Source organism: Aspergillus pseudoviridinutans (genome assembly GCF_018340605.1).
Source record: "Aspergillus pseudoviridinutans IFM 55266 DNA, scaffold_3, whole genome shotgun sequence".
Classification (NCBI taxonomy): Eukaryota; Fungi; Ascomycota; class Eurotiomycetes; order Eurotiales; family Aspergillaceae; genus Aspergillus; species Aspergillus pseudoviridinutans.
The window spans coordinates 3,105,108-3,119,187 of NW_025091283.1; the positions used below are offsets into that span (position 1 = coordinate 3,105,108).

Genomic DNA, 14,080 nt, shown 5'->3' on the forward strand with positions numbered 1-14,080 from the left:
AGAGAAGGGATCTTCGCCAGGGAGATGGATGATGAAATGTTCTGAAAGAGCGATGCTGATTGGTCGGATGGCTCCACATTCGTAGTTACTTATTTCAGGCTGATTGAATCGCTGTTATTGACAAGCTCGACTTGACATTTGTCACTTTCCTGAGCAGGCTCATCTGCTAGAGGAATAGTCAACAAGGAAGCCGTAGCAAGCGCTGCCTCTTGCTGCATTCCCCTCCATCTCTCTTGCGACTTGCTCAACAAGCTATCCAACACTTTTCCGTGTCTTGTTCTCCTCGTCTCCTCCGGCCATCTGCCAAACGCAGTATGTGCTACTTCCCAAGCCCGCACACTGAGCGAATCACCCATTGGCCGCGACGAAAGCTCCGCCGACACGAACAACAAAGGCTGGAACTGAAGGTATCCCTTCAGCAACCAGCTCCACGCTTTCGCCTGGGGATCTTCATGAACCCGGCGAGGGATGTCGATGATACTGACCGCTGTGGAGAAGAGTTTTGCTCGCGTGCCCTGAGAGGAAATCATGGCACCAAGCGTAGAGGAACAAGCCGCGCTATGAATCTCAAACCACATCTCAGCGATGAGAACGCTACTGACGTGTTTCGCCAACCAATGGATAGGCTGGCTGCCGTCACAGGAAGCCAGATACCGTGACTTTATACGTCCATGGCAGCGCTGGATGAGCTGTTCTTTCTCAAAGAGTGACTGTGCACCGGCGAGTGAGGCGCGCGTTCTAGCAATATCAAGCCGGATGAGAAGGAAGCTCGCTTCCGTCCACTTTGTATTTTGCGTAGTTGATGATGTATGCCCTAAATCTAATTCTGTGTCGGTGATGTTGCACGGAAGGGTAACGGTATCCTGAGTCGTGTCTAATGCGCGTTTGCCGTGGTCCTCGACGGCCCGTTTGTCCATGTACCATAGCTGCCAGTAAAGACGATGACGGATTTCCTCGCAGACTGGGGTATGGTTAGTCAAGTCTGTGGTTAGAAGGCGCTGCGCGATGCCCGTGAGCGGCCAGACTAGCTTCGCCTCGTCGGTGAAGCTGCTCAGCGAGAGAAATAGGACAAAGGCTTGGAGGACGGCTAGATCATCCGTCACGAGAAAGTTGGCTCGCATTAGCGAATGTTCTGTTGCAGCGCGATAAGTTTTTATTGCGGCGACTTTGTCMATTCCGAGGACGGCGCTAATGTTTTCCTCGGGCATACTCAAGATTGATGCAAAATATACAGCGAATAGCAAGGCTTCCTCGCTTTGAGACAAGGAAGTACAGTTGGAAATTGCTTTTCCCACAGCTGCACTTGCCAAAGGCGTATGCAGAACCTTGACCAGGGGATCGATGTACTCGATGTATCTTTGCCAACAGACTTGCACTTGCGTAGAGCAGGGGTGCAACGGAGCTACTTCGACAGAACGACAGCCAAACGGAATCAACGATGGCGTAGACGATCTAGTATCATCTTCTCCGCGTGATTGTTTCTGAGAGACTAATCGTTTCTTCTTCGGTCGAGAACACGTCCGCTTTGGGCACGGATACACACATCCCATTGACCACAAAGCGCAGTTCTTACACGGCAATCTCCTGTCGCATTTTACTTTTCGTGTTCGACATCCGATACATGCTTTTGTTTTGATGGGCGCTTGCACTGGTGGAGTTGCGCCAGCCGGCTGTAGATGACGTTGTCTGGTCATTTTGATAAAAGATGGTGCTGCAATCTCGGATTTCTCGGTCATTTACCTGGACTGCCTCCCGCTTTTACGGGTCTCGTATTGATGACTGGTGTTGTTTGCTCGGTGTGGCTGTGTCCTGCAGCTCGCATTTCTCGGTCTTTGTACATTGTTGGCTGATGATTGGTTGGAGATTTGCTTGGAATATAGGCACTTGTTCTTAATATCGTCTGTTCGTCAACAATAGTATAGTAGACACGAGGCAGAAGGCCATGAGTGATGTTATAAATATTGATACTCGCTCCTTTTCATCATGCATCGCAAGTAGATCAACCTTGCTTTTCTCACAAGAGCAACAAAGATGAACAAACAAACTTGTACGGCATATCTATACTCAATCCTGGGTATGTACGGCGTTTCCTTGATCAACATACTACTAATTAGTAACAAGCAGCGATATTCGCCAGACCAGCTTCAGCTACCATCCTATATCAAGATCTTCACCTCGTACCCTCTTACGCCAAAGCGCACGGAATCCTGATGAGCGTGGCTTTCATCCTCATCTTTCCTCTCGGCGCCACAGCACTTCGCCTTTCCAAATCCAAACACGCAGTTTGGATCCATGCCAGCATCCAACTCATAGGATGGGCCTTTATGCTCGGCGGACTGGCAACTGGTCTTCGTCTAGGAAAGATACTGGACAGAGTAAGTGCCCTCATCATTGCCAATGTGTTCAGATGAATAACTTTATAGCTGCACAACAACGCCCACACAATCTTCGGAACAGTCATCGTGGTCCTCATGCTCCTCCAGCCGTTTCTTGGTGCCATCCATCACTGGATGTATATCCGGAGGAAGACGCGCACGGCTCTGGCCCCTGTGCATGTTTGGTTGGGCCGAATTCTGATCATCCTTGGCATGGTGAATGGTGGGCTAGGGCTTCGGCTTGCGGATAATACTCATGGTGGGAAGATTGCATATGGGGTTGTTGCTGGAGTGTGTGGTGCCATGTACTTGGTTTGGGTTATCTATCGTCTCAAGCGGACAGGAAAGGAGAGCAAGGAGGTTGGGAATGTAGAACTGCAGGGGACGGTGGATTAGATGGACGTTGAATTAGTAGTTACTATGATTCACTGATGTTGGTAATCTTCATGTTTTGGAATCAGTTTCGGGCTGTCGACTGTACTGCGGAGATGACTGGAGTTGTGTCGAGGACTTTGAATTCTGTATAGAAATGTATAAATCCAGAGTCATACAGCGAAAACAAATTGGCATCAAGCAGGTCAAAATCAAAGCAATAAAAGCAAGCAACCAGATCGAAGCAAGAACTAGCAAGATGACTCCCTCGGCATCGCAATATTCAGCCCCTTCAACGCAGCAGCAGCACACCCAGAACCAGAAGCCAAACTCGCACCGCGAAGACCCAACACCGTACCAGTCGATTTGCCCACCTCTACCTTCTCTTTCTCTTTCCCCTTCCCCTCCTCATCAACATCTTCAATAACAATACGCGGGAAAATCACAAGACCTGGCGACCGCAGTCCCAACTCCTCCTCATCTGGAAGAATTCCAGGAAACCCGTCAAACACAGGCGACTGCAGCTCCGTCCTCGCATCGAGGTAATTTCCCCTAGACAAATGCCGAAGAGTCCGAGGCGACCTTTCCGGCTGTTGGCCGGGAAAGCCCACGTACAGAGGAAGCACGTCCGGACGAGGACGTGTACGAGGTGAACAAGGGGGATTAGGGGTTCGAGATGTAGATCGGTAGGTTCGGAAAGTGAATCTTCCCAACTGGCGCATGAGGGATCTGCTGGTGCCTTCTGTCTCGCCATCGTCCGAGTCCGACTCGGAGTCAGACAACCACAGGATATAGAAGTCGTCCTCCGAGACTTCGTCGTTGGCTACGCTAGTAAGTCGTTCTGCCTGGGTGGTGACGATGTCAGTACCGATCACCACGTAGTCTTCAGAGATGGAGTCATTACGTTTCTTGGCTGGGCCAGGACCACATTCCTCTTTGTCCTCGTCTGCGGCGTGGTGGTCATGGACGTTCAGTGGGACATCAACAAATTCATGCCATAGCTCGGGGGAACTGAGAGTTGAAGTATTGGCGATGGTGCTGGGTTGGACGGTGCTGTCATTGCTGCTGTCGGACTTGTGGCCGCCATCGAGGTCCAGGTCGAGAAAGGCGTCGTTGAAATCGCGCTTTCCGGACCTGGGAGCCTGCCACTGCATCTTGGTGGTAATGATTGGGTCTGGGTTGTTGATCCCTTCGATTGAAATGTAGTCTGGGATGTTGTGAACGGCCCCTTCAGTGCCTTGGGCCAAGCGCTGCCAGTCAATTTCACATTGCAAACAGTAGGCCTCTATCTTAGTGGAGCACAAGTCGTGTTCGACCTTGATGTTGGTGCACGACACTTCGGGCGAATTCGAGTCTGGTTGGGATAATCCGCGCAGCAGATTAATGACGTCGACGCAGCTATGGAAATCGAAGCTGGCGATGTGGCCGCAGCCGGTATAGTGGTGGAAGACGTAGCGACACATTGCGAAAAGCGATGGTGATGAAGATGGTATGTCGATGCCACGGTTCGGTTCAATGTGTTTATATACATACACGCAGGTGAGACATGCATCGAAGACATCATCACCAGCGTCGAAAGCAAAGCACTTTTAATGGGCTATTGTCGCGATGAGACTGTCATCTTGGCGAAAACAAAGCCCTTGTAGTCTTTGTTCCTTTTACTCCCATCAGTCACCTGGCACTCCCGTAATACAGGTATGAGACACCGACAAAGACTACTTGACCAGCTCTTTATCCTCTGTCTCTTCCTCCTCCGGCCCCAGCTCCCCCTCCAAATCCATCAGATACCCCACCCCCGAGTCCAACAACCACCACGCCATTGTCTCATGGATCAACCGCAACATGCGATTCTCCCCCGGCATTGAGGTTTCTGTCTCAGTCGGGCGCCAGCTGACTGTCTCACTGGCAAAGACCACGTCCTCACCCTCCTCCCAGTACCGCATCACCCACCGCCCGTCACACTCGTCCATGTCCACATCGAATTCCACACGATCTGGCTTCCGGACTAGCACCCGGTACACTTTGCAGACAACGTCGCCTTCGTTAAAGTCCAAAGATTGTATATACGCAGAACGGAAGGTCCTACGTACTTCCCTGGGGCAGGTGGACCGTTGTTTCCAGGCTTTGGGGAAGTGGGAGAAGACGGTTAGGTTGCGACGGAGGAGCAGAACAAAGAGAGCTGGGAGATCGTTCGATGGAAGTAGTCGGCGCGGAACGGAGCGTGAGGCATGATTATAAAGGGAGAAGTACTGTTTTGTGTAGACGGCAGGAGGAATGGAAAGGATAGAGGAAGATAGGGATTCGGGGAGAGTGCCGATATGGAGGACGGGGTGGATGCGAGAAGCTAGGGAACGATGGCAGACGTAGAAGTAAGCTGAGGTGAGAGTGACACTGAGAACGAGAAAGGATAACAGCGACATTGCGATATTATGCTTATGAAGCTATACCATACTGTGGTGGTGCTTGTGCGACCTGCTGGTGGAGGTAAGAGGTGTAGTCATGGTTCGGGATGAATGTGTCATGGAGCTGTCAGTGGGATCAGGATAGACTTCGGGTGGCCAATTATGCATGACAGTTCCACCAGCTCATCTTACTAAGATCCATCAATTACTGCCTCGGGGAATATGTTGTCCTACATATTCAAAGAGGCTGACTGTTGTACCTGACTTTATCGGTGGGCTTGCGGCCGTTGAAGCTTGAATCAGCCATGTCAGACGATGTCAAATATTCGAACCGCGACCAAATGAGTCAGGACACGAATATTCCTATCAATCCGAGTGATCAACTCGTCTGCCAAGGTTTTCTGACTGTAAGTGAAGGAAAATATCCTTTCTCAGCGGACAATGATCATATGCTGACTATAGTTGCAGCACGCATACGAGGAAGAATGGTATAAATCGGATCAACACCATGGAGCCAACGACACAACCTCGCTCTCCAACAAATAGAGATCTCTATAAGCATCATGTCCCAAAAAGCCCTCATTCTCCAGGAAATCGGCCACCGTCTAGTCGAGGTTAACCGTCCCATCCCACAACCGGGCAAGGGCGAGTTCCTCATCAAACTCACCTCTGTCGGCTGTACGTTTCCCTCCTCGTCTGTTGATTGCCCAAACTAACCGTTGACAGTAAACCCCCACGACCAGAAATCGCGCGATCGCGGGCTCTTCGTAACATCTACGCCTTACATCCCCGCGCACGATCTGGCCGGAGAAATCATCACCATCGGACCGGACACAACTACTGACTTCGCCATCGGCGAGCATATCTTCGCGCAGAGCCGACTACCACTCAACCAAGTCCTCAACGATTTCAACGGCCTACAGCAGTATGCCCTGGTGGACATCAAGTATGCTGCCCGAGTGACCGACACCGGTCTCTCGGATGACGAGGCCGCCACAATCCCTGTGAACGTCGCCACGGGGTTTGTGGTGTTCTTCTCCGAGGGTGGATTCGGCTTGCCCTTGCCCGACAGCGTCGCAGACTTTGACTACGCATCGCAGAAGCTAGTGGTTATCGGCGCCGCAACAAACTGCGGCCGGTACGCGATCCAGTTTGCCAAGTGGTTGGGGTTTGGGGTCATTGTTGCAGTGGCCGGGTTACGGACGGCGGACGAAATGAGGGAGATTGGGGCTACGCATGTGATTGATCGGCATGCAGAAGATGTCCTCTCGCAGGTGCGGGACATTGTGGGCGATGAGCTCGTCTACGCTCTTGATGCGTTCAATTTCGGACCGAAGCAGGAATTGGGAGTTGCGGTGCTTTCGGATTCGAGGCGCGGGACGTTGGTGACGCTTGCGCCGGCGGTTGGGGAGGTTGATAGCGCGACGATTGGGGAGAAGAGGATGGGATTTGAGAGGCGGTTTATCAGGGGTTCGTGCGCTACTCATCCGGATGACTTTACGAAGCTGTTCTGGGAGAGGATTACGGGGTGGTTGAAGGAGGGTGTTATCAGGCCGAGTAAGTTTCGGGTTATTGAGGGGTTGGTTGCAGATAAGATCAATGCTGCGTTGGATGAGTATCGGGATATGGGAGGGATGAAGGTGCAAGTCCATCCCAATGTTTGACAGCTGAGCTGAGTTGAATGCGATTATGATTATGCTGCCTCTTGCTATCACGACAGTCTCAGATGTCTGGTATAGTTCACACCTCAGGACGATCGGAGAGGGTATTGTTAGAGACGCTGGACATGGCCAATCCAGCATCAAAGCAAATAAAATGATTCATTGACTCCCCCGTAAGCCATCTCTTCCCCGATCAACCTATTTAGTTTCTTCCACTTCGAAGGACGCCTTCCTGGCCTTTCGTGCCATCCATCTTCGATACGCAAAGAGACTGACGATTCCGACACCGACAAGGAAGACGATGCAGAAGACCAGAACAACACCGGGATTCCTGCTCGCCCAGTTGCTCCGTTTGGCTAGCTGGTGGATATGCGAGTCGCGGAGTGCGATTGCCGCCATTGCCTGTCTTATTAGTTTCTTCTTGACCTGTGGATTCAATTGACTTACAGATTGACTGGTGTGAAGCTGAGGAAGAGAAGACGGGACAATGACTGTCTGTCACTGTCAGGATGATTCTGCCTCGGATGAAGATGTGGCCTGGGAGAGCAAAGGCAATGGGCGAGAGATCGAGAAATGATAGAGTACCGGGAGCATCGGAAGATGGACAGGTGCAAGGTTGGCAATGACGTGGAGATATCAACAGTGCAACCTTACTCGGTCTATGAGCAAAGGGACCAGAAAGCTAATTGATAAGGATCTAACAGGACAATATCCTTGCGGTGTCATCCATCATGGCAACAGTTAGACAATTTTGCCTTCATATCAGCTTGAGGTGTATTCTCTATGGCTCAATTGTAGCATCAGCGGCAATATTCGAAAGATATTGACCTCTATTGTCCTCTGTCAAGATGAAGCTCTATCCGCCAAGCTCCCGCACCCCACTACCCCACGTCGATCTCCCTTATCACCTTTTATGCTCATTCTCCATCTCATAGACAGGAAATATATTCCTGTAAGGGCCCAACTGATTTCCGTCAAAATCAGTAATAGTCTCATTTAAGAGAAGTATCAACTGTTCTGTCCAAAAAGATGTTAAATGTACCTCTCTCAAGTTCTCTCAAAGACGTAAGGTAGCTCTTGTGGATCCCTCGTTCCGTCTGCGTCACCACTCGACCATGGGCATTGTCATTGACTGATAAGCATTATTAAGTAGGGAAGCAGAAGATAGTTAGACCTGAATTACGGCTGTTGACGTCAGCACTCCTTTGTTATGCTCACTGCACGCTATATGCACATGCAGAGGGTTCAGGAACATAGAGGGGGATGTATGCGCCTTCATTATCTAGGAAACTCGTATTTTGAGTAAAGTGATTAGATATAAATATCTATCATGTGCAGATTCAATTCCAAGATTAATTTCCTAGAATCTCCATGCTCGATAGATCATCCGTCGAAACGGCCCCCATTTCTCGTCTTAATGTCTGCACTAAGGGCGCGCCAAGCATTGGCATTTTCAGGAGGAGAGGCCATTGTGGTTAACTATCTACCCAAACATCATCCCTTGGCTCTTCGCTCACTCCGTCGTTCATTATGAGAAAGTATCTTCTCAATCATGGTTATTAGACACCACAATGCCTTCTTCAATATCATCTCTTTCAGCATTGTCAATAGCTTCTGCCTGGCCGAGGATATCGGTATCCACTGCTGAAAAGCTAACCCTGCGCTATGTGCAAGGGACCTCGTATTCGGGCCATGAGGCACCAATGAACACGTCCACGGACAATTGATCAACAATTCGCTTCGTTAAGAATGGAAATGAGTCGTATTATCCTTCCTAAGTGTTTCCAATTCGTGCCATTCCCGACTCCCGCTGCGAGCCCAAGTTTCACAACCGGCATGGATCTTCGACCCCTGATGGAGTAAACGATCATCTGGCATCGGGCCTGCACCAGTAGCCATTGTCAAGGACCCGGCTCTTCGTGGAATCATCCCGGTTGTCATACTTTTTATACGAGATCGCGCCCCCTAGCGTCGCGCGGCTCTGATCCACCACACAAGCTGCCATGCATTTAAACATGCCGCTCCCCACTTGAGGAGAATCACCGTCTTGACTCCAATCTCGCCTCGCTGTGTGTCGTGCGAACTTCACATCACCATGGCACCTCTCTCATCGAGGATATTCCCCCTCGCGATCGGAGCTCTCGCCCTCGCACCACTGACCTCCGCATGGACCCTCACATGGCGCAACTCGACCGCCGGAGCCACCATCGTCGAAGACAACAAGGCGGAAAACTGCACCCAGATCTGGCACCAGGAAGGCGAACCGTTTTCCTGGGACCCAGAGGGAAAATGGTGTATGCACTTCTACAAGGACGCGGCATGCGCGGAAATCGCCGGTATGGCCTGTGACGGCAGGCTCTGGCGCAAGGACGCCAGTCGCAATCTCTCCGCCTTTGACGTCTACCCCATGCCCCCAGACTCCGTCAGCGCCATTTTCCCCTCGACCTCCTCCACAAGCACCACCTCATCCACCTCAACAACCCCAATCTCCACCGCCGTAACGACCACAGCCGCACAACCCCAAGCCCAATCAGCCACCTCCGCAGCGGCATCAACCACCCCAACCCAACAGCCATCCTCATCCTCTGTCTCCGGCGGCGCCATCGCCGGAATTGTCATCGGCGCCATCGCTGCCCTCGCCATCCTAGCCGCCCTCTTCTTCTTTTGCGGAAGACGCAACCGCAAGCCAGCCCAGCCCGATGCCTACCAGCGCGCTACATCCCCACAAACACCGCAATTCCCGCCGGGTTCCCCGCTGGGCCTCGTCTCAACGAACGATACAGGCTCTGCGCCGCCAGCAAACGTCGTCCCGAACAAGCAGGTACTCGCCGAGATGGAGATGTCCCAGGCGTATCCGCATGCGCATCCGGCGGGGTACGGAGGCTCCAAGTTCGTCGAGTTACCCGGGAACGGGATGGAGGCGGAACTGAGCAATAGCCGACAGGTGCATGAGATGGACGGGACGAGTGATATCAAGAGGCCGATCTATGAGGCTGCTTGACCGCATGGGTTTTCTTAAACTGTATATAGTAGCATTCTGCATAATGATACCTGGTGTTGGTTGTTGGGACTTGCTTTGATAACCGCGACGGTAGTCGCATTGATTCAGAATTCGAAAAAGGATAATGAACATGGAAGGAAGAAAACTATAATTCTGGTATCATAAATAAACACACAAACAAACAACTAATTTCTAACCGCATGCTGCACCTCCACCCGCCCACTATTATGCCATGTCGCCAACATCACCCCACACTTCCCACAGTAATGGTCGACGTCCTTGAGCGACGACATCAGGTAGGGTATACACCCGAGACAGAAACAGCAGCACAGCACAGCCGCCCACCCACTATCTCACATCAGTCCCTCTTTCCTAGTGAATCCAGAGTAGGAGGGTAGAAGTACTTACTGCGTTGTCTTCCCCGAGTGCGCCTCCACGCGCGTCATCTCCCGCTGCCCGCAGACGGGACAGTCAACGGGCGTCGGCCCACGCTGCAGCGCGTGCAGCGGTGTCGCGGTGTTGTACCCGCTCGGGTGGCCCGTCCCTGGCCCAGCCTGGTAGTATCCCGGCGCTGGGAGCTGCGCGAGCTGTTGCTGCTGGGGATGGTCCTTGGGAAGGGGCGATTGAGGCTGCGTGTGTGCGTTTTGGGGGACTACAGGCGCTGCCTGGTGGGTTTCCGGGCTGGGGTATTGCTCATACACCGGGACGGGGGCTGACCATGACTTATGTTAGTTACAGGTGTTCGTTGGTGGATTGGGAGCTTAGACAGTACTTGAGTTGAATCTTTCGGACTCCATGGTGGATTCGATTGAGAGTGGTATGATTGTTTTAGGTGATGGTTTGCTCAACGCTGGAAGGTAGTGACATCTTTTATATTGACAGGAAGAGTTCTATATATAACCAGGCTCTGCATCGCGCTCTCGCTCATTCTCTGCAAAGTCATCGGGCGCATTTTTGATCGCTGGTCGCCTTGGCAGAAGATGAGTGTTCACAATAGCGTCTTGGAGTCTTGGAAGAAGCGCTCGTGAGACAGGTCTACCAATGTCATTTGCGGACTGGAGCATGGAGGCCTTGCGTTGAGGCTGTTCGGGATCAGCAAGGCTGAGGCTGTGGGCCAGGAGTAGCGAATGAGAGACGCTTATTCACGGTAGCCTGAAGAACCTCCCTAACTGATTATTGAAGTTTTACCCTATTACCTTATCCTAACGCACATGTTGTCGACCATATTACCACTAGGCCAAAAGGCACCCGGACAACCATTCCTAGCTGAGTAAGGTAGGAATAGTAGTTTCATGGATGTTTAATTTTTGTGGAGATAGTATTTGGTAATAGACCAGCAGATATGCCAGAAAAGGGATGAGTTCCTTTGAATGAACACGTCAATCTTGGGTTGAGCGTAAACGGGTCACCATCAAAACTTGTTATACGAGGAGTTGTCTCGGCCAGTGTGGATGATCTTCTTTTTTTGATCTGTGCCTCGTTGCCTGAGTCTTTGGGCTAATGGAGACTGTCTGAGAAACGGTTTTCGTCTGCCGAAGCCATACCGACAATATCGCAATAGCGAAGATCAAATACGGTATTCCAGCTTTTGTACTTCCAGCAAATCTTTGAGAAATTGTGGCTGGTGATTGGAGATAGTAATTTGTTAATCAATGGAGCAAACACAATCAGCTCAGTCCTGCTGAGAAATCTGTATATCTTTATGGGCGTCCGAGCGCTCGAGACCTGGCCATTAGTCTCGAACTTCATGTATCACAAACAACATCCGGACACTTTGCTCAAGAATAAGTTCAGTTTGTATGCTCGACGCAAATCAAATGGGAATCCAGCCCCTACCTCGCTGCAATGGTACCAAGTAACTAGTTTCAAAGAGCATGTGTTGGGTAAGATTGATTTGGAGGCAGGTGCTGTATGCCTAAGGCGACCAGTCGCCATATGGCCTAAGGCCGCCAATGCACTTGCCATTTCGACGAACAGCCCATCTTGCATTKCTTTCTTCTGTTCTCAATCCAACTGCAGTTGCCTCTCCAAAAGCTGACCATTCGATCCCAGGGTCGTTTATAAACCACCATTGGTTTCTCCTTATCATGGTGGATATATCTTCGAATCTTTATCCGCCTTGTTGCTCCAGCTTTCATGTCGTACGTATGAGAACGTTCCCTCCTTCCAGCTTCTGGATTAACTGATTGCACTGGGCTCATTCTCCTTGCAGGAAGCAGCACTAAATCTGCTTATTTGGTCGTACAGGCCCGATCATCGTTGCCCAATCTTCTCGAATAAACCCACAGCTGACGAAGAGGTCAACACAGATTGGTAAACCTCCAGCGAGACGGCATTCTAGCTTCTCCAACAAATTCACATCGGTGGTTAAGCTGACGCTCTGTGGCCTCGTTCAGCCGTGGCCGTTTGTAATCTCCTGACTCCCAACTTCAAATACTGCTACACCACAAAAAGATGCCATGACACATTGACCCAGGGTCAACAGCCACGGTTGACACATGTCGGCGACTGGGTCGCTCCCGCATCCAAAACTACAGCAGTGTGAATCCTATCGTCCTCCATCGTATGTTGGAGGATCCAATAATGTGTTCCACCATTGATTTTGGTCGAATGTGCGTCACATTGCCTCTGCATCCATCAAGCCGAGGAGCTCTCGCTGGCCATACTCGCCGGAGTATTGAAGGAATTTGGACCTGTTGAAGACTGTGCTGCAGCACGTTGGATGATGAGTATCGCGAAGAGTTATTGTAGCACGAAGTGAGTGCCACAGCCCTTTTGGCACCTGAGATTGACAAAAGCTGATGGTCATTCGATTCCTTAGTTGCGCACTGGTAGAGGCAAAACAAAATATGCAGGATTAATGCTGGGATCCTATATTCTAGCTCTCATTCAGCATTTTGACAAAGGAAGCAAGTGGGAGCTATATGAAGTTTACAGTTCGGATTGTCCATAGCCTCGTCTCATGTACTATGTGAGAAATTTTGGAAAACATTGGGTTCTCTGAGGCTTTTGTAGCCGTAGACTGATGGTCGTCCAGGCACACTTATCTTTGCTAGAGAAAACAAACTCTTCGCTTGGTGCCTTTATACGTTGGGCATTCCTTCTTCTGAAGGAGAAGCGCCCTGAAATAACAATAAGTCCCAAGTCAGTCCCATACGGAAGAAGCTAATCACTTAGGTACAATACTGGACCGGCCTGGCCCAATTATGTCGGAAGTCACCTCATTTCGCCGAAGGGATCGCTTATATGATGCGCTACCCGGAAGTTAAGGAGCGTATATGCACTTAGGTGCTTCTTTCGGACCTGAGCCACGCCACTTTAAGCCTGAGCCTGGCTGAGCCTATACTGAGATTTCCCTAAGATATTATCTTGATCCACGGTCTAGCCAATATCTTGCATCTATATAATTGTAAAAGTCCTTCTTGGGCCTGCGAGTCCAGACCCCGAGCAAACAAAGCAACCTATTCGCTTATATAACTTAGTGCCATTAGCATCGGTGTTGTCGACTTCAGCAACCGCTATCCCAATTCCATGCGAATTATTATACGGCTCCTCGTCGTTAATGTATAGCAGCCAGGCTTTTATGATATCTCGAGGCCTAGGACTGTCATTGAATTCAATACTCACTGGCCCACTTGACACCGTGCAGGAAACATCCTCTGATTCAGGGTCCCCAAGGTCAACCAGCTCCGCGATACACTTTACAGTCAACTTGGCCGATTTGATCGCGCCGTTGGGCAGGTCCTTGTGAATGGGAATTACCTCGCACAAGACCACCTTGAATGACCTCTCGCCTTCGAAAGTATTGATCTCCCCCAAGGCTTGGTAGTAGATGGGATGTGCACGAGATGCCCAGGACCATGACGGTGCAACATACGACTTGCATGTTGACCTTGGAGAGTAGTCTCTACGAGCTTTCCAGATGAGGTCCTTAGTTATCGTCGTGGACCAGAGACCGGCCCAGTACGTACCCTGCCTAAACAGGGTCTCCCACTCTAACACAATGCCCATGATCGCGGGCATCTTGTCCGCCTGGTATGTAAAGGATCTCTGAGAAAATTGTTTGACAATCATGACCCATTCTTCGGCTTTGGCCGCTTCAGTCCGGTATTCTCCCTGCAGTTTCGCCCTTTCCACTACTTGTTCCAGCTCCCTAAGGTTCACCAGAGGTTTTGGGTACGTTGTGACCCGACCACTATCTGATCGGACGGTATGGGTGGAGCATCGCAACGCAGGCCGCTGGCCATGAGAAAAGAACATGACAAGGCG

General features: G+C 50.8%; 7 protein-coding genes across 7 annotated transcripts; 3 read left to right on the forward strand and 4 right to left on the reverse strand.

Annotated features, from left to right (window-relative positions):
* Nucleotides 1–89: 89 nt before the first annotated feature.
* Nucleotides 90–1,208, reverse strand: Asppvi_004824 (fungal specific transcription factor domain-containing protein; the record flags this gene model as incomplete). The annotated part of the gene is made up of 1 exon (XM_043300765.1): nucleotides 90–1,208. The coding sequence occupies one exon, from the start codon at nucleotides 1,206–1,208 to the stop codon at nucleotides 90–92; it is 1,119 nt and encodes a 372-aa protein (XP_043156700.1).
* Nucleotides 1,209–2,324: 1,116 nt separating this feature from the next.
* Asppvi_004825 (cytochrome b561 domain-containing protein) lies at nucleotides 2,325–2,771 on the forward strand (the record flags this gene model as incomplete). Its single annotated transcript, XM_043300766.1, has 2 exons — nucleotides 2,325–2,375; nucleotides 2,424–2,771. 2 exons carry the CDS (start codon nucleotides 2,325–2,327, stop codon nucleotides 2,769–2,771), a joined length of 399 nt encoding a protein of 132 aa, XP_043156701.1.
* A 227-nt stretch (nucleotides 2,772–2,998) lies between these two features.
* Nucleotides 2,999–4,210, reverse strand: Asppvi_004826 (uncharacterized protein; the record flags this gene model as incomplete). Its single annotated transcript, XM_043300767.1, has 1 exon — nucleotides 2,999–4,210. The coding sequence occupies one exon, from the start codon at nucleotides 4,208–4,210 to the stop codon at nucleotides 2,999–3,001; it is 1,212 nt and encodes a 403-aa protein (XP_043156702.1).
* A 252-nt stretch (nucleotides 4,211–4,462) lies between these two features.
* On the reverse strand, nucleotides 4,463–5,167 carry Asppvi_004827 (uncharacterized protein; the record flags this gene model as incomplete). Its single annotated transcript, XM_043300768.1, has 1 exon — nucleotides 4,463–5,167. The coding sequence occupies one exon, from the start codon at nucleotides 5,165–5,167 to the stop codon at nucleotides 4,463–4,465; it is 705 nt and encodes a 234-aa protein (XP_043156703.1).
* Nucleotides 5,168–5,712: 545 nt separating this feature from the next.
* Nucleotides 5,713–6,813, forward strand: Asppvi_004828 (zinc-binding alcohol dehydrogenase family protein; the record flags this gene model as incomplete). Its single annotated transcript, XM_043300769.1, has 2 exons — nucleotides 5,713–5,827; nucleotides 5,876–6,813. The coding sequence occupies 2 exons, from the start codon at nucleotides 5,713–5,715 to the stop codon at nucleotides 6,811–6,813; spliced, it is 1,053 nt and encodes a 350-aa protein (XP_043156704.1).
* Nucleotides 6,814–8,905: 2,092 nt separating this feature from the next.
* Nucleotides 8,906–9,811, forward strand: Asppvi_004829 (uncharacterized protein; the record flags this gene model as incomplete). The annotated part of the gene is made up of 1 exon (XM_043300770.1): nucleotides 8,906–9,811. The coding sequence occupies one exon, from the start codon at nucleotides 8,906–8,908 to the stop codon at nucleotides 9,809–9,811; it is 906 nt and encodes a 301-aa protein (XP_043156705.1).
* Nucleotides 9,812–10,215: 404 nt separating this feature from the next.
* On the reverse strand, nucleotides 10,216–14,071 carry Asppvi_004830 (LITAF-like zinc ribbon domain-containing protein; the record flags this gene model as incomplete). The annotated part of the gene is made up of 3 exons (XM_043300771.1): nucleotides 10,216–10,523; nucleotides 10,713–10,893; nucleotides 13,439–14,071. 3 exons carry the CDS (start codon nucleotides 14,069–14,071, stop codon nucleotides 10,216–10,218), a joined length of 1,122 nt encoding a protein of 373 aa, XP_043156706.1.
* Between the last annotated feature and the right edge of the window lie 9 nt (nucleotides 14,072–14,080).